General features: G+C 44.8%; 1 protein-coding gene across 1 annotated transcript in view; it reads left to right on the plus strand.

Moving 5' to 3' along the window:
- Window positions 1–10,604: 10,604 nt before the first annotated feature.
- LOC124033034 (beta-1,3-galactosyl-O-glycosyl-glycoprotein beta-1,6-N-acetylglucosaminyltransferase-like) overlaps window positions 10,605–24,711 on the plus strand; it is a 58,501-nt gene continuing 44,394 nt past the window's right edge. The window contains 2 exon segments of the mRNA XM_046344958.1: window positions 10,605–10,795; window positions 13,053–13,297. Coding sequence (XP_046200914.1) covers window positions 10,605–10,795; window positions 13,053–13,297 — 436 coding nt within the window.

Here is a 24,711-nt window from a genome sequence, read left to right on the forward strand (position 1 = left end):
TTGGGGACACTAACTTATTCAAGACTTTCTTTATTTTTACTATTTATAATAGTGAAGACATCAAAACTATGGAACACATGTGGAATCATGTAGTAACCAAAAAAGTGTAAAACAAATCAAAATATGTTTTAAGTCGACCAAAGTGCAGAGTGGTAAGTGTTCATGATGTATTAATATAACTGAACAACGAGCACGAATGAAGCCGAAACAGTTCTGTCTGGTGCAGACACAAAGAAAAAACTACCCACAAAACACAGGTGGGGAAACGGCTACCTAAGTATGGTTCTCAATCAGAGACAGCGATAGACAGCTGCCTCTGATTGAGAACCACACCCGGACAAACACACAGAAATAGAAAATATAGAACACAAAACATAGAATGCCCACCCCAACTCACACCCTGACCAAACCAAAATAGAGACATAAAAAGGATCTCTAAGGTTAGGGTGTGACAATATTTAAGATTCTTCAAAGTAGCCACCCTTTGCCTTGATGACAGCTTTGCACACTCTTGGCATTCTCAACAAGCTGAATGCATTTCAATGAACAGATGTGGGTTGTTAAAAGTTCATTTGTAGAATTTATTTCCTTCTTAATGCGTTTGAGCCAATCAGTTGTGTTGTGACAAGGTAGGGGTGGTATACAGAAGATAGCCCTGTTTGGTAAAAGACCAAGTCCATATTATTTCAAGAACAGCTCAAATAAACAAAGAGAAACAACACTCCATCATTACTTTAAGACATGAACGTCAGTCAATAAGGAACATTTCAAGAACTTTGAAGGTTTCTTCAAGTACAGTTGCAAAAATGATCAAAAACTATGATGAAACTGGCTCTCATGAGGACCACCACAGGAAAGGAAGACCCAGAGTTACCTCTACTGCAGAGGATAAGTTCATTAGAAATTGCAGCCCAAATAAATGTTTCACAGAGTTCAAGTAACAGACACATCTGTGAGTCTTTCTGGATACGTCTCTAAGAGCTTTGCACATTTGTGCATTATTCTTTAAATAATTCATTCTGTCAAATTGGTTGTTGATCATTGCTAGACAACCATTTTCAAGTCTTGCCGTAGATTTTCAAGAAAATTTAAGCCAAAACTGTAATTCAGAAACATTCATTTTCTTCTTGGTTAGCAACTCCAGTGTCGACTTGGCCTCATGTTTTATTGTTCTGCTGAAAGTTTAATTAATCTCCCAGAGTCTGGTGGAAAGGATTTTACTTGTGCTTAGCTCCATTCCGTAAATGTTTTATCTTGAAAAACTCCCCAGTCTGTACAATTACAAACATACCCATAACATGATGCAGCCACCACTATGCTTGAAAATATGAAGAGTGGTATTCAGTAATGTGTTGTATTCGATTTACCCCAAACATAACACTGACGTATTCAGGACAAAAAGTGACTTGCTTTGCCTCATTTTGTGCAGTATTACTTTAGTGCCTTGTTGCAAACAGGATGCATGTTTTGGAGTATTTTTATTCTGTACAGGCTTCCTTATTTTCACTCTGTCAATTAGGTTAGTATAGTTGAGTAACTACAATGTTGTTGTTCATCCTCAGTTTATTCCTATCACAACCGTTAAACTCTGTAGCTATTTTAAAGTCACCATTGGCCTCATGGTGAAATCCCTGAGCGGTTTCCTTCCTCTCCGGCAACTGACTTAAGAAGGACGCCTGTATCTTTGTAGTGACTGGGTGTATTGATACATCATCCAAACTGAAATGAATAACTTCACCATGCTCAAAATTATATTTAATGTCTGATTTATTTTATTTTTACATGTCTACCAACAGGTGCCCTTTTTTGTGAGGCATTGGAAAAGCTCCCTGGTCTTTGTGGTTGAATCTGTGTTTGAACATCTCTGCTTGACTTAGGGCCCTAACAGATAATTGTATGTGTGAGGTACAGAGCTGAGGTAGTCACTCAAAAATAATGTTAAACATTATTATTGCACACAGAGTGAGTCCATGCAACTTATTATGTGACTTGTTAAGCACATATTTACTCCTGAACTTATTAAGGCTTGCCATCCAGGCTATATCACATCCGGCCGTGATTGGGAGTCCCATAGGGCGGTGCACAATTGGCCCAGTGTCGTCCAGGTTTGGCCGGTGTAAGCGGTCATTGCAAACAAGAATTTGTTCTTAACTGACTTGCCTAGTTAAATAAAGGTTAAATAAAAAATGTAAAATTCAATTAATCAACCAAAGGTTTGAATACTTATCGGATCAAGACATTTCAGCTTTTCATTTTAAATTAATTTGTACAAATTTTTAAAATCACAATTCCACTTTGGCATTATGGGGTATTGTGTCACACCCTGATCTGTTTCACCTGTCCCTGTGATTGTCTCCACCCCCTCCAGGTGTCACTTATTTTCCCCAGTGTATTTATCCCTGTGTTTCCTGTCTCTCTGTGCCAGTTCGTCTTGTATGTTAAGTCAAGTCAACTAGCACGTCACCCCCGTACTCCTTTTCTATTCTCTCTTGCTAGTCTTCCCAGTTTTGACCACTGTCCCGTGGCCAAACAGGGAAGCGTGTTCCAGGCATACTCCACCCAGACCAGTTGACCACTGTCTTTGGGCTACTTTCCTGCCTGCCTGATCATCCTGTCTGCACTGACCTTGAATCTGCCTGCCCTTCGGTAGCTATTGGACTCTGAACTGGTTTAGGCCTTTTGCCTGTACACGACCATTCTCTTGCCTACCCCTTTTTGGATTAATAAACATTGTAAGACTCCAACCATCTGCCTCCTGTGTCTGCATCTGGGTCTCGCCTTGTGTCTTGATAGTACAAACTGGCCATGACAGACCCAGCAGAAGGACCATCTCCGCCACGCTGTCTCCCTACAGGGAGCCACCATTAGGAGACATGAGTTGGTACATGGCCTTTTGGAAGGGCTCTGTTCCTTGACGGAACGCCACAACCATGGGTTAAAGGCTATTATGGAGCAAATCCGGGACTGCCTGCCACCTCTGAAAAACCCCAATCACCTGGTAATTTTTTCCCTATCTGTGGTGAGTTTGTACAGCCTATCCCGGCTCCCCAAGAACCCCACTTACCTCCTTCGGAGAGATATTCGGGGAATCCTGGTAGCTGCCTGGTTTTCTTTCTCAGTGCTCGCTTGTTTTTGAGCTACAGCCATCTTCGTTTCCGTCAGACCGATCGAAGATAGCGTATATTATTATGCTAATGTCGGAAAGGGTGCTCTCCTGGGCTACGGCAGTTTGGGAGCAACAATCTGCCATTTGTGGTCATCTGGAGGAATTTATGGCAGAGGTGAGAAATATATTTGTAAACTGCTTGACTTATGTCAGAACTCCCGTAGTGTGGCAGACTAGGCGGTTGATTTTTGCATGTTGGCCGCCGAGAGGGCCTGAAATCCAGAGTCTCTTCTTGATACTTTCTGCCCAGATTATCTGAGGATGTAAAGGATGAGCTAGTTGCTCGGGAACTGCCGGTGGACCTCGACTCCCTTATCGCAGTACTATGTGAGTCAGATGGGGAGTTCCCTAATTCCCATCACTCGCACACCCTTTTTTGTGCTTGTGCTGTGGGGAGACCAATCTAAGTCTCCTCGATTGCTCATTGGCTCTGGGGCTGATGAACGTTTTATGGATGCCACTATTGCTTCGGAGCTTGGTATTCCGACTTAGCCTCTCTCTGTTCCCATGGATGCTAGGGCACTGGACGGTCGCTCTATAGGGGAAGTCACCCTTAGTACTGTGCCCGTTCAATTATGGGTTACTGGTAACCACAGTGAAACCATACAGTTCCTCCTCATTGCATCACCCGATGTTTCAAATGCTGAGCACTTGTTGGCTGCTTTTCCTTTACTCTGCGGTCCAACTCATCCCAAACCTTCTCATTTTGATTGAGGTTGGGTGATTGTGACTGCACTTGATGAAACCTTCAAAGGTCTTGCAATGTTCCTTATTGACTGAACTTCATGTCTTAAAGTAATGATGGAATGTAATTTCTCTTCAATATTATTATACAATGTAGAAAATGGAATCATGAACAGGTATCATGAACAAGTGGAATCATGAACAGGTAGGCTGTCATCGTAAATTAGAATTTGTTCTTAACTTTAATTTATTTAATCTTTATTTACATGGGCAAGTCAGTTAAGGACAAATTCTTAGTTACAATGACGGCCTACCAAAAGGCAAAAGGCCTCCTGCCGGGCTGGGGCTGGGATTAAGAATAACGTAAAAATATAGGACAAAAGCTACAGTTGAAGTCGGAAGTTTACATACACTTAGGTTGGAGTCATTAAAACTAATTTTTACACCACTCCACAAATGTATTGTTAAGTTACAGGTCGAAGAAACATTTCAAACTAGGTACAGAATCAGTCATTAGGATGTTTTTAACATATAGCTTCAATAAAGTTCCAACCGGAGTTTTCCTTCTTGTCTTCATGAGCAATGGAACGCAAGTGGGTACCATGAGGAATAAGCGTGATCAGAAAATTACTGCTTGATGGACACCTGATTTATTCTGCTCTCATTCACTCCCACAACACCATAGAAGTCTCGTTAAAATTTCTATTATTGGTTGACATCTAGTGGAACCCCTAGGCAGTGCAACATAATTAATATCTCAAGGGGATTTCATTGGGGACTACATACAAAGCTCAGATTTCTCACTTCCTGTTTTGATTTCAACTCAGGGATTTCCCTGCCATATGAGTTATGTTATTCTCACAGACATCATTCAAACAGTTTTAGAAACTTTAGAGTGTTTTCTATCCAATACTAATAATACTATGCATATATTGGCAACTGAGACTGAGGAGCAGGCCGTTTACTTTGGGCAACTTATTAATCCAAGCTACTCAATACTGCCCCCCAGCCATAAGAAGTTAAGAAACTATAGTTTTGGCAAGTTGGTGAGGACATCTACTTTGTGCGCGACACAAGCCATTTTTTCAACAATTGTTTATAGACAGATTATTTCACTTATAATTCACTGTATCACAATTCTAGTGGGTCAGAAGTTTACATACGCTAAGATGAATGTGCCTTTAAACAGCTTGGAAAATTCTAGAAAAGGATGTCATGGCTTTAGAAGTTTCTGACTGGCTAATTGACATCATATGAGTCAAGTGGAGGTGTAGCTGTAGATGTATTTCAAGGCCTACCTTCAAACTCAGTGCCTCTTTTCTTGACATCATGGGAAAATCAAAAGAAATCAGCCAAGACATCATAAAAAAATTGTAGACCCCCACAAATCTGGTTCATCCTTGGGAGCAATTTCCAAATGCCTAAAGTTACCACATTCATCTGTACAAACAATAGTACGCAAGTATAAACACCAGGGGACCACACAGCCGTCATACAGCTCAGGAAAGAGAAGCGTTCTGTCTCCTAGAGATGAACGTACTTTGATGCGAAAAGTGCAAATCAATCCCAGAACAACAGCAAAGGACCTTGTGAAGATGCTGGAGGAAACAGGTACAAAAGCATCTATATCCACAGTTAAACGAGTCCTATATCGACATAACCTGAAAGGCCGCTCAGCAAGGAAGAAGCCACTGCTCCAATACCACCAGAAAAAGCCAGACTACGGTTTGCAACTGCACATGGGGACAAAGATCATACTTTTTGAAGAAATGTCCTCTGGTCTGATGAAACAAAAATAGAACTGTTTGGCCATAGTGACCATTGTTATGTTTGGAGGAAAAATGGGGAGGCTTGCAAGCTGAAGAACACCATCCAAATAGTGAAGCACGGGGGTGGCATCATCTTGTTTTGCGGGTGCTTTGCTGCAGGAGGGACTGGTGCACTTTACAAAATAGATGGCATCATGAGTTAGGAAAATTATGTGGATCTTTTGAAGCAACATCTCAAGACATCAGTCAGGAAGTTAATGCTTGGTCACAAGTGGGTCTTTCAAATAGGCAATGACCCTAACCATACTTCCACAGTTGTGGCAAAATGGCTTAAGGACAACAAAGTCAAGGTATTGGAGTGGCCATCACAAAGCCCTGACCTCAATCCCATGGACAATTTGAGGGCAAAACTAAAAAAAGAATGTGCGAGCAAGGTGGCCTACAAACCTGACTCAGAAACCTTACACCAGCTCTGTCAGGAGGAATGGGCCAAAATTCACCCAACTTATTGTGGGAAGCTTGTGGAAGACTACCCAAAACATTTGACCCAAGTTAAAGAATTATGTATGTGATGAAAGAAATAAAAGCTGAACTAAATCATTCTCTCTACTATTCTTCTGACGTTGACCCAAGACAGGGATTTTTACTAGGATTACATTTCAGGAATTGTGAAAAACTGAGTTTAAATGTATTTAGCTAAGGTGTATGTCAGGATTTGGCCAGGGTTGTTCCGGTTTTTGGTCACTAGATGCCCCCATTGTGCCTTTTGACCTTTGGTTTTCCCTTGATCCCCATTATTATTTGCACCTGTGCCTCGTTTCCCCTGATTGTATTTAAACCCTTTGTTTTGCTCAGTTCTGTGCTCTGTGTTTGTATGTTAGCACCCAGCCCTAGTACTCTGTGAACTCTTGTAGATCCCGGTGGACTCTCTTGTGGAATTCTGTTTTTTTGTTCTTGTTTGTTTGTTTTTTGAGTATCTTTTAAGGCTTTTTGTGCTATTCCTTCCACCTTGTGGATTTACCTTTTTGTCTTGGAGGATTACCTTAGTTCTTGTGGAATTCCTTTTGAGGTTGTGGAGTTACATGTTTTCCTGAAGAACTTCACTTTTTACTTCATTAAATACACCGTCTCAAGTACTGCTGTGTCTGCCTCATCTTCTGGGTTCTGCCGACTATTCGTGGCTCAGTTGGTTAAGTTACTGTTTCTCACTCCGGAGACCCGGGTTCGTAACCGGGTCCTGACAGAAACACAGAGCCAAAAATGAACCCAGAGGCAGCCAGTTCCCAGGACCTTGTTGCCATGCTGTCCCACCACCAGGAGACTGTCCAACGCCACGAAGCCGCCCTGGTTCAGCAAGAGGCCTTAATGGCTAGACATTCTCATCTTCTGTCGGAGATGCTGACTTCCATAAAGCAGATATCTGATCGACTTACCCCGGCAACAGTTCCCGTCCCAGTACCTCAGATTCACGTACCCATGGCAGTTAACCCTCTGGCTGAACCTCGTCTTCCACCTCCCCAACGGTTCTCAGGTGATCCAAGTGCTTGTAAAGGGTTTCTCACCCAATGTTCTCTCTCCTTCGAGCTGCAACCCTCGTCGTTCCCCACCGACCGGTCTAAGATCGCATATATCATCACCCTGCTGTCGGAAAAAGCCCTGGCCTGGGCTGCTGCTGTGTGGGATGCCCATAATTCCTGCTGTGCCAGCTACTCTGCCTTTGCTGAGGAATTCAAACGAGTGTTTCAAGGCCCAAGCAGTGGTTCTGACTCAGCCAAACAGCTCCTGACTCTCCACCAAGGTCGGCGCAGCGTGACGGACTATGCCATCCAGTTCCGTACGGTGGCAGCAGCGAGTGGCTGGAACAACGAGGCGCTCACGGTGTGCTTTCTGAAAGGCCTTTCCGACACTATCCAAGATGAACTGGCCACTCGGGAACCACCGGACAATCTCGAGTCCCTGATCAAGTTGGCCTCACGCATTGACCAGCGTCTGAGAGAGAGAGGAACTCAACCGTAGACCTCTAGCCCCTATCAGTCCCAGCTCCGAGTCCCCACCTTTATCCTCGCTGGCTCCACCGGAACCCATGCAGATTGAACGCATCTCCCAGGCTGAGAGAGATCGCCGGATGAGGGAGCGACTGGGCGAAGGAGAATAGCGTTCCCTCTGAACCTCTATGTGACCCCATGAGGGTTACTACATTGGATGGAAGCCCTTTGGGATCTGGACTTGTCACTCATGTCACTACCTCCTTGCGACTTTCAGTTTCACAACACCAGGAATTGATGAACTTTCATTTGATCTCCTGTTCCGAGTTCCCTCTCGTCCTTGGATACCCCTGGCTTCACAGCCATAACCTTCACATCGACTGGTCTGTGGGCACTATCAAGCAGTGGGGTCCTACGTGCCAAGCTACTTGTATTTTCCCGAATTCCCCCGAGTTTTACTCCCGAGTCTTTAGAATCCATCGACCTGACCCAAGTTCCCGAGTGTTACCATGACCTCAAACTGGTATTTAGCAAACAGAGGGCCACCATGCTACCACCCCATAGACCTTATGATTGCCCCATCGAACTGTTTCCGTAACCGGGTCCTGACAGTGTATGTTAACTTCCGACTTCAACTGTACATCATGACAATACATAAAGAGAGACTTAACACAACTACATAGCATGGCTGCAACACTTGATAACACAGCATGGCAGCAGCACAACATGGTAGCAGCACAAAACATGGCACAAACATTATTGGGCACAGACAACAGTACAAAGGGCAAGAAGGTAAAGACAACAATACATCACGTGAAGCAGCCACAACTGTCAGTAAGAGAGTCCATGAGTGAGTCTTTAAATGAAGAGATGAGAGATGAAGAGATGTTTTTTGCAGCTCTTTACATTCACTAGCTGCAGTGAACTTAACTGACTTGCCTAGTTAAATAAAGGTTAAATACAAATGAAAATAAAAATATATTTATGTTAGACCACCACCAAATCAAAAAGAAACTTGGCCATTTTTCCCAGCCAAAGATAGTCACAAAAGCTGAATTAGAGATAAAATGAATCACTAACCTGTTGATAATCTTCATCAGATGACACTCATATGACATGTTACACAATACATTTATGTTTTGTTCGATAATATGCATATTTATATCCACAAATCTCGGTTTACATTGACGCCATGTTCAGAAATGCATCCAAAATATCCGGAGGAATTACAGAAAACTACGCCAGATAACAGAAATACTCATCATAAACTTTGACTAAAGATACATGTTCTACATATAATTAAAGATACACTGGTTCTTAAAGAAGCAATAAAACGGGCCTTCTTTAGACTAGTTGAGTATCTGGAGCATCAGCATTTGTGGGTTTGATTACAGGCTCAAAATGGCCAGAAACATACAACTTTCTTCTGAAACTCGTCAGTCTGAAGGCTTTTCCATGCGAGAAATTTCCAAGAAACTAAAGATCTCCTACAGAGCTGTGTACTACTCCCCTCACAGAACAGCGCAAACTGGCCCTAACCAGAATAGAAGGAGGAGTGGGAGGCCCTGGTGCACAACTGAGCAAGAGGACAAGTACATTAGAGTGTCTAGTTTGAGAAACAGACGCCTCACAAGTCCTCAACTGGCAGCTTCATTAAATAGTACCTGCAAAACACCGTCTCAACGTCAATAATGAAGAGGCGACTCCGGGATGCTGGCCTTCTAGGCAGAGTTCCTCTGTCCGGTGTCCAGTGTCTGTATTCTTTTACCCATCTTAATCTTTTCTTTTTATTGGCCAGTCTAAGATATGGCTTTTTCTTTGCAACTGTGAAAAATTTCAAAGTGACCCCAAACTTTTGAATGGTTTGTGTATATATAAAAGAATTACTGAGGTCCAGACCTCTGTGCTCATACGTAGCTACGGCCATGTCTGCAGTGTAAAGCTAGAGACCAGGTTGGATTATACTGTGAGAGCTGGAGACCAGTAGAACTGGTGTAGAACTTGGTCTATACTCCAGTTCTACACTCCAGTGTTAGCTAGAATGTTCTACATTAGCATAACAGCCATTAAAGCCGAATCACTGAACGTTTTCATTATCCGTAATTAAGTTTGATCAATTAACAGACACTATCATACCGTATTCATGAAGCAGATGAGCCGGAGCTGCTTTTAGAGAGCAGTGGTCAGACTGTGTTGGGGCTGCTCTCTTTTTCTGAAAGTCTCTCTCCACATGAATGTTTTAGGGGCTAAATGGAGGCAGACATGCTGGATCCCCTGTTCCCTCTGAGAGGCCTCTCTGTCTCTCTACCCCCAACCAACGCTATGGGGAAACACTGTATGGGAATGTTCACAGTATATTAAAGTGTAATTTATTTGCATTTATGTCAGCTATAACATGACCTCAATGTCTGATACTGATGATATTGTAAAACATTGCATGGGTGGACAAGAAACCAGTGTGTGTGTGGTGTGTGTGTGTGTGGTGTGTGTACATGTGTACATGTGCATGTGCATGTTCTCTTATTTTTCTGAAGCTGTCTTTCTTTGTGTCAATGTGCTATGACTTTGTATGTGTGTGTGCTGTAAGTTTGTGTCTAGATGTGTGTGTACTGTCTGTTTGCCCTACTGACAGCGAACTAAGATTGGCAGATCATCCTACAAACACAAGCATTATAAACAAAAAAGGAAAACCAGGCAAACTGGACAAAAAGCAGTTCATAATAGCTATTTGGAATGTTAGAACAATGATTGACAAAAACTCTGTCCCACGTCCCGAGAGAAGAACTGCCTTGCTGTTCAGGGAACTGAGCAGACATAAGATTGACATAGCAGCTCTGAGTGAAACAAGGTTAGCTGACGATGGCCCCATCACTGAACCAGGAGGTGGCTATATGTTTTTCTGGAACGGGAAATCGTTTGATTAGGACAGAGTACATGGGGTGGGACTTGCCATAAGAACCAACCTTCCCAGGCACCTTCAAAACTTACCCTCCAGCATAAATGAAAATCAGGACTCCTCTCAACAAGACCAGGCATGCCACAATAATCCGTGCCTACACTGCAGGCCCTGACAATGTGAAAGAGCAGTTCTACTCAGAGCCAGACAACATCATCCAATCAACTCCCCAGAGTGACAAACTAATCATTGCTAGAGACTTCAATGACAGGATGGGCAAAGACAGCACCAACTGGCAAGGAGTGATTGGCAAAGATGGAGTGGGAACCACTAATGGAAATGGGCTCCTACTCCTGAGCAAATGTTTTCATATTTATAAAAAGATATATATATTTAAACTTTATTTAACTTGGCAAGTAGGTTAAGAACACATTCTTATTTACAATGACGGCCTACCAACCGAGCGAGAAAGAGATACAGAGAGAGAGATTTTTTATTTTATTTGACCATTATTTAATCATGAACAGGTAGGCTGTCATCGTAAATAAGAATTTGTTCTTAACTTTAATTTATTTAATCTTTATTTAATTAGGCAAGTCAGTTAAGAACAAATTCTTATTTACAATGACGGCCTACCAATAGGCAAAAGGCCTCCTGCGGGGACGGACCAAAAACATGGTACAAACATTATAGGGCACGGTCAACAGCACAAAGGTCAAGAAGGTAGAGACAATAATACATCACACAAAGCAGCCACAACTGTCAGTAAGAGTGTCCATGATTGAGTCTTTGAATGAAGAGATTGAGCTAAAACTGTCCAGTTTGAGTGTTTATTGCAGCTCGTTCCAGTCGCAAGCTGCAGTGAACTGAAAAGAGAAGCGACCCAGGGATGTGTGAGCTTTAGGGACCTTTAACAGAATGTGACTGGCAGAACGGGTGTTGTATGTGGAGGATGAGGGCTGCAGTAGATATCTCACATAGGGGGGAGTGAGTCCTAAGAGGGTTTTATAAATAAGTATCAACCAGTGTGACGGGTATACAGAGATGACCAGTTGACAGAGGTGTATAGAGTGCAGTGATGTGTCCTATAAGGAGCATTGGTGGCAAATCTGATGGCCGAATGGTAAAGAACATCTAGCCGCTCGAGAGCACCCTTACCTGCCGATCTAGAAATGCTCAGAGCATAGCCTTGCCATCACCAACACCATCTTCGGGCGAGCAGACAAATACAAAACTACATGGATGCACCCAAGATCCAAGCACTGGCACCTGATGGATTATGGCATTGAGCGAAAGCACGACATTAAGGACATCAAGATTACAAGAGCCATGCTTGGCGATGATTGTTGCACAATCCATAGAATGGTCAGAGTGATCCTAGGCATGCAAATCATGTCAAACCACCCAAGGCGGCACAGATGTCCCTCCCTAGATGTCCAGAAGCTGCAAGGTGCACATCTCAGGGCTTAGTTGCAAGGCAGCTTGGAAACCCAACTTTAAAATTGCATCATTCCCCTCTAATACACCTTAGGAAAAATGGGAAAAGTTCAAAGAGACTGTACAGGAATAAGCAACAGAAATACTTGGCACTAAAAAGAGAAAACATCAAGACTGTTTCGATGACAACAATGACAAAATCATGATGCTCCTGAAGGAAAAGAACCCTGCATTCCTGTCTTTCCAAAACAACCCACAATCTGCCTCCAAGCGAGACATGTTCAAAAACTGCAGAAACAGCTATGATCGATGCAAGATCAATGGTGGGAAGGACTAGCAGTACGCACACAAATGTATGCAGACACACACTGCACCAAACAGTTCTTTGAATGCCTCAAAACCATCTACGGACTGGTGAAGTCTTGCACATTGCCTCTGAGATCAGCAGATGGCAAAACCCTCCTCAGAGACAAAGCAAGTTTTGCAGGGAGGTGGGAGGAACCCTTCAGCAATCTACTGAACAGATCATCCACTGTTGACCCCTCAGCCGTAAACCTGATGCCCGAAACGGCTATCCAACATCACCTGGACAAACCACCTATGTCACGGATGTCGTAAGAAGCGGACCAAGGTGCAGCGTGGTGAGCATATATATTCCTTTTTATTATGTCGCCAACAAAAACAATAAACAATACAAAACGACCGTGAAGCTTAACGGGGCTATGATGCCTCTAACAAAATTAACTATGCACACTGAAATGAGGGAAAAAGGGCTGAAATTAGGGGAAAAGTATGATTCCCAATCAGAGACAACAATAGACAGATGTCCCTGATTGAGAACCATACCCGGCCAAAACATATAAATAAAGAAACATAGAAAACAAAACATAGAATGCCCACCCCACATCACAGCCTGACCTAACAAAATAGAGAAATAAAATGGCTCTCTAAGGTCAGGGCGTGACAGTCCTCCCCCCCAAAGGTGCAGACTCTGGCCGCAAAACCTGAACCTATAGGGGAGGGTCCGGGTGGGCATCTACCTGCAGTGGCAGCTCTGGTGCGGGATGTAGACCCCGCTCCACCTCTGGCTCACCCCGCTTTGGTGGTGCCTCTAGTGTGGGGACCCTCTCCGCCGACCCCATACTGGGGACCCTCTCTGCATGCCCTGGACTGGGGAACCTTGTTGCGGAACCCGGACAGGGGACCCTCGCTGCTGGCCCCGGACTGAGGACCCTCGCTGTGGGCCCCGAACTGGGCACCCTCGCTGCAGGCCCCGGACTGGGCACCCTCATTGCGGCCCCAGACTGGAGGCCGTCGCTGGAGGCTCCGGATTGGAGAACGTCGCTGGTAGCTCCGGACTGTAGGACGTCGCTGGAGGCTCCGGACTGGAGGCCGTTGTTGGAGGCTTCGTGCCATGACTCCTCACTGGAGGAGGCCATGGATCATCTTTGAGGAACTTCTTTGAGGAAAAGATCATGATCATTAGAAAGCTAATTATGGACTCCTCTTTAAATCTGCGTATTCATCCAAAGCTCAGTTGTCCTGAGTCTGCACAACTCTGCCAGGACCTAGGATCAAGAGAGACACTCAAGTGTTTTAGTACTATATCTCTTGACACAATGATTAAAATAATCATGGCCTCTAAACCTTCAAGCTGCATACTGGACCCTATTCCAACTAAACTACTGAAAGAGCTGCTTCCTGTGCTTGGCCCTCCTATGTTGAACATAATAAATGTCTCTCTATCCACCGGATGTGTACCAAACTCATTAAAAGTGGCAGTAATATAGCCTCTCTTGAAAAAGCCAAACCTTGACCCAGAAAATATAAAAAACTATCAGCCTATATCGAATCTTCCATTCCTCTCAAATTTTAGAAAAGGCTGTTGCGCAGCAACTCACTGCCTTCCTGAAGACAAACAATGTATACAAAATGCTTCAGTCTGGTTTTAGACCTGATCATAGCACTGGGACTGCACTTGTGAAGATGGTAAATTATCTTTTAATGGCGTCAGACCGAGGCTTTGCATCTGTCCTCGTGCTACTAGACCTTGAAACCATCAATCACCACATTCTTTTGGAGAGATTGGACACCCAAATTGGTCTACACTGACAAGTTCTGGCCTGGTTTAGATCTTATCTGTCGGAAAGATATCAGTTTGTCTCTGTGAATGGTTTGTCCTCTGACAAATCAACTGTAAATTTCGGTGTTCCTCAAGGTTCCGTTTTAGGACCACTGTTGTTTTCACTATATATTTTACCTCTTGGGGATGTCATTCGAAAACATCATGTTAACTCACTGCTATGCAGATGACACACAGCTGTACATTTGGGGCGAAGCCCCAAAATTGCCCTCGCTAGAAGCCTGTGTTTCAGACATAAGGAAGTGGTTGGCTGCGAACATTCTACTTTTAAACTCGGACAAAACAGAGATGCTTGTTCTAGGTCCCAAGTAACAAAGAGATCTTCTGTTGAATCTGACAATTAATCTTGATGGTTGTACAGTCGTCTCAAATAAAACTGTGAAGGACCTCGACATTACTCTGGACCCTGATCTCTCTTTTGACTAACATATCAAGACTATTTCAAGGACAGCTTTTTTCCATCTACGTAACATTGCAAAAATCTGAAACTTTTTGTCCAAAAATGATGCAGAAAAATGTATCCATGCTTTTGTTACTTCTAGGTTAGACTACTGCAATGGTCTACTTTCCGGCTACCCGGATAAAGCACTAAATAAACTTCAGTTCGTGCTAAATACGGCTGCTAGAATCCTGACTAGAACCAAAAGATTTGATCGTATTACTCCAGTGCTAGCCTCCCTACACTGGCTTCCTGTTAAAGCAAGGGCTGATTTCAAGGTTTGATGCCAACATACAAAGCATTACATGGGCTTGCTCTTACCTATCTTTCTGATTTGGTCCTGCCGTACATACCTACACGTACGCTACGGTCACAAGACGCAGGCCTCCTAATTGTCCCTAGAATTTCTAAGCAAACAGCTGGAGGCAGGGCTTTCTCCTATAGAGCTCAATTTTTATGGAATGGTCTGCCTACCCATGTGAGAGACGCAGACTCGGTCTCAACCTTTAAGTCTTTACTGAAGACTCATCTCTTCAGTGGGTCATATGATTGAGTGTAGTCTGGCCCAGGAGTGTGAAGGTGAACGGAAAGGCTCTGGAGCAACGAACCGCCCTTGCTGTCTCTGCCTGGCCGGTTCCCCTCTCTCCACTGGGATTCTCTGCTTCTAACCCTATTACAGGGGCTGAGTCACTGGCTTACTGATGCGCTTCCATGCCGTTCCTGGGAGGGGTGCAATACTTGAGTGGTTTGAGTCACTGATGTGATCTTCTTGTCTGGGTTGACGCCCCCCCTTGAGCTGTGCTGTGGCGGAGATCTTTGTGGGATATACTCGGCCTTGTCTCAGGATGGTAAGTTGGTGGTTGAAGATATCCCTCTAATGGTGTGGGGGCTGTGCTTTGGCAACGTGGGTGGGGTTATATCCTTCCTGTTTGGCCCTGCCCGGGGGTATCATCAGATGGGGCCACAGTGTCTCCTGACCCCTCCTGTGTCAGCCTCCAGTATTTATGCTGCAGTAGTTTATGTGTCGGGGGGCTAGGGTCAGTTTGTTATATCTGGAGTACTTCTCCTGTCCTATCCGGAGTCCTGTGTGAATTTAAGTATGCTCTCTCTAATTCTCTCTTTCTCTCTTTCTTTCTCTCTCTCAGAGGACCTGAGCCCCAGGACCATGCCTCAGGACTACCTGGCTTGATGACTCCTGGCTGTCCCCAATCTACCTGGTTGTGATGCTGTTCCAGTTTCAACTGTTCTGCTTGCGGCTATGGAACCCTGACCTGTTCACCAGACGTGCTACCTTGTCCCGGACCTGCTGTTTTCGACTCTCTCTCTCCTTCACTCTCTCTACCGCACCTGCTGTCTCCACCTCTGAATGCTCTGCTATGAAAAGGCAACTGACATTTGCACCCTCTACAACCGCGGTGATTATTCTTTGACCCTGCTGGCCATCTATAAACGTTTGAACATCTTAAAGAACAATCTGCCTTTAATGGCCATGTACTTTTATAATCACCACCTGGCACAGCCAGAAGAGGACTGGCCACACCTCAGACCCTGGTTCCTCTTTAAGATTATTCCGAGTTTCCTGCCTTTCTAGAGAATTTTTATACAGTACATCTGCATTGCTTGCTGTTTGGGGTTTTAGGCTGGGTTTCTGGATAAGCACTTTGTGACATCTGCTGATGCAAAAAGGGCTTTATAAATACATTTGATTTGATTTTGATTTGATATCTGGGAAGCACCGTCTCTATGGAGGGCTCACTCGACCAAGAAAAAACTAGCAGAATCCAGAAAGCAAGGAAGTCATTGGGAAGTCTGAGGAACAGGATACTAAACCATCACACCATCACTCTTTCCAGAAAGATGAAGATCTGCACTGCATTAGTCATCACAACTGTGTTGTATGGCTGTGAAACTTGGATCCTGTATAGTCGCAACTTCAAACAGCTGAAGATTTTCCATACACAATCTCTAACATCTATTACGGGTATCCGGGGGCAAGACAAGTTATCCAACCTGGAGGTACAACAAAAAGCTACCAGCACCGGCCTTGGGGCTAAGATCATTAATAAGGCACAGGTCTGATGGACCGGCCACACCATCAGGATGCCCCAACACCGTCTGCCAAAAAGGATCTTCTTTGGCGAGCTGCAGCAGGGGCAGCGGAAGAACTGGACCCCGAAACCGCTTCAAAGACCATGTTAAACACAACCTCAAGTTCTGCAATATGAAGCCCAGCTAACTCAGAGACATCGCCTCTATCCGATCCATCTGGCAATCCAAAAACAGTACACAACTTAGAGCGGGACAGAAACAACCGTCAAACTGCAGCCAGAGCAAAGAGTCATTACCGCACAACCGGACCCACAGCACCAGCGGAAACACATTTCTGTCCCTTATGCCTCAGAGACTGCGCTTCAAAACTCGGACTTGGAATCAAGAACCCACAATAAACCGAAATTACATGCACTAGTCTTCATTGACAAAACCTGGTGGATTACCAGAGAAAGAGAGCGAGAGAGATGTGTATGTACTATATGTTTTTTGTCTAGATGCGTATGTGCTGTACTGTAGGAACATTACCAAGATGCAGCGGTTTCTCTCAGACTGATACAGAGAGACTCATCCATGCTTTTATTATCCTGTCTGGGCTACCCAAGAAAGCAATTGATCAACTGCAAACATACAGACTGCTGTGACACGGGTACTGACCAAGACTAGATGGAGAGCACACATTAAAGGTTTTAAGATTTATGCACTGGTTGCCTGTGAGTTTTAGAATTCATTTTAAGATTCTTCTATTGGCTTTTAAATCAATCCATGATTGTGGACACCAGTGCATGTCAGACATGCTTTTAAGTTATGTACCCAGTAGGTCCCTCAGGTCCTCTGGCACTGGCCTTTTAACTATCCCTAAGCCTAGAACCAAGAGGCATGGAGAGGCAGCCATTAGTTATTATGCCCCCAGCCTCTGGAATAGCCTGACAGAGAACTTGAGGGGGGGGGGCATCCAACAAGTGCTCAGAATATGTGGGAAGTCCTTCAAGACTGTTGGAAAATCATTCCAGGTGAAGCTGGTTGAGAGAATGCCAAGAGTGTGCAAAGCTGTCATCAAGGCAAAGGATGGCTATTTGAAGAAGCTCAAATATAAAATATATTTAGATTTGTTTAAAAGTTTTTGGGTTATTACATGATTCCATATGTGTTATTTTATAGTTTTGATGTCTTCACTATTATTCTACAATGTAGAAAATAGTAAAAATAAAGAAAAACCCTGGAACGAGTAGGCGTGTCCAAACTTTTCACCGGTAGTATGTTTGAAAGAGATCTTAAAACTCACCTTTTAAGATTTGCTTTTCCTTAGGGTGCTTTTTAGTCGTTCAGTTTTTGTTATTTTGTTTTTTATCCCCTTATGTTTGTGTAGTAAATATTTCAGTTTTTATTTTAATTGTTTTTTTTTGTTATTTCCTGTGAAGCACATTACGTTGCATTCCACGTCTGAAATGTGCTGTATGAATAAAGCTGGATTTGATTACCCATGCTATGTTTTTGTAAGGTCTATATAGCCACCCCCAGGTCCTGTGCAGTAATATATAGACACAGTGATCCGTTGGATAGGGCCAGTGAATGGATATATGAGAAGCATTATAGTCCATGCTGACTGACCACGGTGTGTTACAGATTGACACCCCCCCCCCCCCCCCCCCCCCCCCAGGCCCTTTACTCCTCTCTCTCTTCATCTCTCTCTCTCTCTCTCGCTTATTTGCTCCATGAAGGCCCTCCTCTCTCCCCCCTTTTTCCTCCTTCTCTGCCACTATAGGCTTACATCTATTTACATACTTCTATCTTTTGCTCTCTCTCTCTCTCAATCTCTCTCTCTCTCTTACAGTGAAGGGAGGTTATTGCAAACTACAACAGCTCTGTCAGTAAAGATACATCACGGCCCCCATCACCCTACCCCCCATAGGCCATGGGGATTCCATTAGCCCTACCACCTGCTGTGACCCCCCTAAGTGCACACACACACAAACAAACATACACACAATGGAAAACAGACAAATAAATAAGAATGCAGAAACACACACAAAAAAGCTCCCCTGCAAGAAGGGACAGGAAATGCGAGACAGGGAACCTCAACACCCCTTCTCAACTCATCTCCCTGCCTCCCATTTTCTTTTTCTCTCCCTCCCTCCCTTCCTCCCTCTCTCTCCATAACCCTCGACTCCGTAGCGAAGACAAGGCGATGCGCTGCAATGACTCTAATTGGTTGTGATTTCTTCATTTACATGACAAGTGCGTGCCCGGCCTGGGAACCAACGGCCTGCTCCCCCTGGTCAGCCGGGGCCTGAGTCTGGGGGCTTCCATGGGGCTCTGGGGGATTCCAGGGGGTCTGGGACGAGAGAGAGCCTAGGCTGTCTGGTGGGAGGGGGCATGGGATAGCCTGGTGGGAGGGGGGTCGGGGGCAAAGGGGCAAGAGACAGGGGGTGGATGCTCGGGTGGACGCTGCTGAACAATATCGTCTGCTTCACGGGGCATTCCTCCTGCTCATCGTCACGGTGCGATGTGTTTGTGGTCGTCAACACTAACGGGAACGGCATTCATAAGCAGTGAAACCACTCATTAGTGCGTGTTGGTGTTGGTGCTGCCAGCCTTGCCCACCCCTGCCCACTCCGCCTGTCTTATGTTAGTTTAACATTACAGGCACTGCAATGGGAGTAGGTCTTTATCCCCCCCCCCCCGCTCTAATGTTTGCTTAGCAGATAAAAATACTGAAATTTAAATGTCAGGATGAATCAGATTCAAATGGTCATTATGTGGGAACACTTAAAGTACTCAGTAGTGTATTCAGTAATACACTATTCTTCATTAATTTAGCTGTAAAAGAAAAGGTGTCTCTTCTCGAGAAAAACACATTTATTTTCTTGTCTTGTCGATGACGTCCAGAGGCCCATCCACAACAAAGTGTAGAAATACTTTTTTACAATTGAAACTACAGGAGACCTATGATGTCAGCCGTAACCCTGGTGACCCCATTGTCTTATGTCAGATAGCGCGTCGATTCCGCCTGCACTGATCTCTCTCGTATCTTGCAGAGGGTAATGGGATAGCTCGAAAGTAGTTCTGCTATAATGTGTTGTCCAACTTTCGAAAATATTACCTAGGTGACAATCTGCTGAATGGTTAAAAGTGTCTGAATTGATCTAAACTAAAACAATAAATTGATCTAAACTAAAACAATAAATCTTTCAATAATGTTGATGCTTTTAAGGTGAGGAAGTCTTAGTCGCCCCATTTTACATTTAGCTAAGAAGGATTGTGCTTCAATGAGCAGTATTTCTGAAGTTTGACATTGGCACAAAAGATAGCATACTGTAATGAAACGGGCAGGGAGCAGGTCTCGAACCCTCGACCTTCGAGCCCGAGGTCCGGCGCGCTACAAAAGCATGCTCGTGCGGCAGGGTCGATTTCCACGCCTATAAAGCCAGGGTTGTTACAATACATTTGTCCAACATTAAAGCTAACGTTAGCTGAACCAGTCACTGAAATCATCTTTGACTGAAATGATGCTGCTAACCAACCAGCTACCTACTTAGTGCTGAACACACAGTATTTAACCTTCCAACAAAAGCTAGCTAGCAAGCTACTGTAGCTAGTAGTGCTGATGCTTTTATTAATATGAGTTTGCATGAAGAATCTGTTCTGCCACAAGTCAGCTGCTGTCTGTGCTCATCACTGAGAAACATGTTGATCTACGGACTGATTTTGGATAACTGTCGGTTCCTCTTAATTGTGGAGCTGCATGTCTACAACTTCAGGGTAATTTAAACAGGCTAAGCAAGCATTTTTGTCAGTGAAGGAAGAGCTAACGTACTAGCTAGCTAACTGTGCCTATAAGCTAGCTAGCTATAACAGTTAGCTACACAGCTGAAAGTCACTGCACTGGAGACCAATGTCCATGCACAGAATTTGTGCAAGAGATAGCCACCAGTTTGTTTTTATTTTCTCACAATTGCAAACTGTTAAATCACTGTCACAACATTTGTATTTCATGATGAGTCATACGAGAGTGCATTGATATTGTGACATTTTGAACTATATTTTAATTTTTTGAATGGCGGAGGCTCAATATTAAAATGTGTATATTAGTTCCACATCCTACAAGATAGATCGGTTGAGGGATGAACGTTGTAGAAAAGTGACGCCATCTGACATGAAACAATGGGGTAACCACTGACACCCTCTGTGAGTTCTAACAATGGAGGCTGGCATGTTCTACCTCAGAGGTCAAAGGGAGAGCTTGGGACATGCCTACAGTGACATGGTGTCATTAGTGACTGGGTATTTGATCTGAGAAAAAAAAACATTCTATGCTATATTAACAAGTTATATGATGTCGCTCCAAAGGCATATGGTTTAGCCCCATCTAAACTTTCTGTTGTTATATTCTTTAACTTTCTTTGTGCGCCTTATTTCAGCGCTACATGGTAAAGTGATTAAATATTATAGACAACGAGCCCTCTGACTTCATTTTGTCGACATGATACATTGTTGTGAATGCGTGTGAGTCTTGAGACATCTTTGCGCATGCGTGTGTGCATGTGTTGGGACGAGTATGTGTGTGCGTGTGTGTGTGCATGTGTTGGGACGAGTATGTGTGTGCGTGCGTGTGTGCATGTGTTGGGACGAGTATGTGTGTGCGTGCGTGTGTGCATGTGTTGGGACGAGTATGTGTGTGCGTGCGTGTGTGCATGTGTTGGGACGAGTATGTGTGTGCGTGCGTGTGTGCATATGTTGGGACGAGTATGTGTGTGCATGTGTTGGGAAGAGTATGTGTGTGCGTGCGTGTGTGCATGTGTTGGGACGAGTATGTGTGTGCATGTGTTGGGATGAGTATGTGTGTGCGTGCGTGTGTGCATGTGTTGGGACGAGTATGTGTGTGCATGTGTTGGGATGAGTATGTGTGTGCGTGCGTGTGTGCATGTGTTGGGATGAGTATGTGTGTGCATGTGTTGGGATGAGTATGTGTGTGCATGCGTGTGTGCATGTGTTGGGATGAGTATGTGTGTGCGTGCGTGTGTGCATGTGTTGGGACGAGTATGTGTGTGCATGTGTTGGGACGAGTATGTGTGTGCGTGCGTGTGTGCATGTGTTGGGATGAGTATGTGTGTGCATGTGTTGGGATAAGGATGTGTGTCATGTTTTGTCTTATATTGTCTTGTCATTTTGCTTTTCCTTCTGTTAGTTTTCCCCCTGCTGGTCTTTTTAGGTTCGTTCCCTTTTTTCTCTCTCCCTCCCTCTCTCTCTTCTCTCTATCGTTCCGTTCCTGCTCCCAGCTGTTCCTATTCCCCTAATCAATCATTTAGTCTTTCCACACCTGTTCCCTATCTTTTCCCCTGATTAGAGTCCCTATTTCTCCCCTTGTTTTCTGTTTCTGTCCTGTCGGATCCTTGTATATTGTTCACCGTGCTGTGTCTTTGTATCGCCCTGTCGTGTCGTGTTTCCCTCAGATGCTGCGTGGTGAGCAGGTGTCTGAGTCTGCTACGGTCAAGTGCCTTCCCGAGGCAACCTACAGTTTATGATTGAGTCTCCAGTCTGTTCTCGTCATTACGAGTGGAATTGTTTTTTTATGCTTTATTTACCGCTCCGATTTGTCTAGGAGTATTGCATATTTCCTTTACTGGATTAAAGACTCTGTTTTCGCCAAGTCGCTTTTGGGTCCTCATTCACCTGCATAACAGAAGGATCCGACCAAAGAATGGACCCAGCGACTACAGACGCTCGTAACACTGCCGTCGAGATCCAAGGAGCCATGCTCGGCAGACACGAGCAGGAATTGTCTGCTGCTCGTCATGCCGTGGAGAACCTGGCCGCTCAGGTTTCCGACCTCTCTGGACAGTTCCAGAGTCTTCGTCTCGTGCCACCTGTTACTTCCTGGTCTGCCGAGCCTCCGGAACCTAGGGTTAATAACCCACCTTGTTACTCCGGGCAGCCCACGGAGTGCCGCTCCTTTCTCACCCAGTGTGATATTGTGTTCTCTCTCCAACCCAACACATACTCTAGAGAGAGAGCTCGGGTTGCTTACGTCATATCACTCCTTACTGGCCGGGCTCGAGAGTGGGGCACAGCTATCTGGGAGGCAAGGGCTGATTGTTCTAACAATTACCAGAACTTTAAAGAGGAGATGATTCGGGTTTTTGACCGTTCAGTTTTTGGTAGGGAGGCTTCTAGGGCCCTGGCTTCACTATGCCAAGGTGATCGATCCATAACGGATTACTCTATAGAGTTTCGCACTCTTGCTGCCTCTAGTGACTGGAACGAGCCGGCGCTGCTCGCTCGTTTTCTGGAGGGACTCCACGCAGTGGTTAAAGATGAGATTCTCTCCCGAGAGGTTCCTTCCAGTGTGGACTCTTTGATTGCTCTCGCCATCCGCATAGAATGACGGGTAGATCTTCGTCACCAGCTCGTGGAAGAGAGCTCGCGTCAACGGTGTTTCCCTGCTCCGCATCGCAACCATCTCCCTCCTCTGGCTCAGAGACTGAGCCCATGCAGCTGGGAGGTATTCGCATCTCGACTAAGGAGAGGGAACGGAGGATCACCAACCGCCTGTGTCTCTATTGCGGACTTGCTGGACATTTTGTCAATTCATGTCCAGTAAAAGCCAGAGCTCATCAGTAAGCGGAGGGCTACTGGTGAGCGCTACTACTCAGGTCTCTCCATCTAGATCCTGTACTACTATGTCGGTCCATCTACGCTGGACCGGTTCGGGTGCTACATGCAGTGCCTTGATAGACTCTGGGGCTGAGGGTTGTTTCATGGACGAAGCATGGGCTCGGAAACATGACATTCCTTTCAGACAGTTAGACAAGCCTACGCCCATGTTCGCCTTAGATGGTAGTCATCTTCCCAGTATCAGATTTGAGACACTACCTTTAACCCTCACAGTATCTGGTAACCACAGTGAGACTATTTCTTTTTTGATTTTTCGTTCACCTTTTACACCTGTTGTTTTGGGTCATCCCTGGCTAGTATGTCATAATCCTTCTATTAATTGGTCTAGTAATTCTATCCTATCCTGGAACGTTTCTTGTCATGTGAAGTGTTTAATGTCTGCCATCCCTCCCGTTTCTTCTGTCCCCACTTCTCAGGAGGAACCTGGCGATTTGACAGGAGTGCCGGAGGAATATCATGATCTGCGCACGGTCTTCAGTCGGTCCCGAGCCAACTCCCTTCCTCCTCACCGGTCGTATGATTGTAGTATTGATCTCCTTCCGGGGACCACTCCTCCTCGGGGTAGACTATACTCTCTGTCGGCTCCCGAACGTAAGGCTCTCGAGGATTATTTGTCTGTGTCTCTTGACGCCGGTACCATAGTGCCTTCTTCCTCTCCGGCCGGGGCGGGGTTTTTTTTGTTAAGAAAAAGGACGGTACTCTGCGCCCCTGCATGGATTATCGAGGGCTGAATGACATAACGGTTAAGAATCGTTATCCGCTTCCCCTTATGTCATCAGCCTTCGAGATTCTGCAGGGAGCCAGGTGCTTTACTAAGTTGGACCTTCGTAACGCTTACCATCTCGTGCGCATCAGAGAGGGGGACGAGTGGAAAACGGCGTTTAACACTCCGTTAGGGCATTTTGAGTACCGGGTTCTGCCGTTTGGTCTCGCCAATGCGCCAGCTGTTTTTCAGGCATTAGTTAATGATGTTCTGAGAGACATGCTGAACATCTTTGTTTTTGTCTACCTTGACGATATCCTGATTTTTTCACCGTCACTCGAGATTCATGTTCAGCACGTTCGACGTGTTCTCCAGCGCCTTTTAGAGAATTGTCTCTACGTGAAGGCTGAGAAGTGCTCTTTTCATGTCTCCTCCGTTACTTTTCTCGGTTCCGTTATTTCCGCTGAAGGCATTCAGATGGATTCCGCTAAGGTCCAAGCTGTCAGTGAGTGGCCCGTTCCAAGGTCACGTGGCGAGTTGCAGCGCTTTCTAGGTTTCGCTAATTTCTATCGGCGTTTCATTCGTAATTTCGGTCAAGTTGCTGCCCCTCTCACAGCTCTTACTTCTGTCAAGACGTGTTTTAAGTGGTCCGGTTCCGCCCAGGGAGCTTTTGATCTTCTAAAAGAACGTTTTACGTCCGCTCCTATCCTCGTTACTCCTGACGTCACTAGACAATTCATTGTCGAGGTTGACGCTTCAGAGGTA

This window comes from Oncorhynchus gorbuscha, linkage group LG04, assembly GCF_021184085.1.
Source record: "Oncorhynchus gorbuscha isolate QuinsamMale2020 ecotype Even-year linkage group LG04, OgorEven_v1.0, whole genome shotgun sequence".
Lineage (NCBI taxonomy): Eukaryota > Metazoa > Chordata > Actinopteri > Salmoniformes > Salmonidae > Oncorhynchus > Oncorhynchus gorbuscha.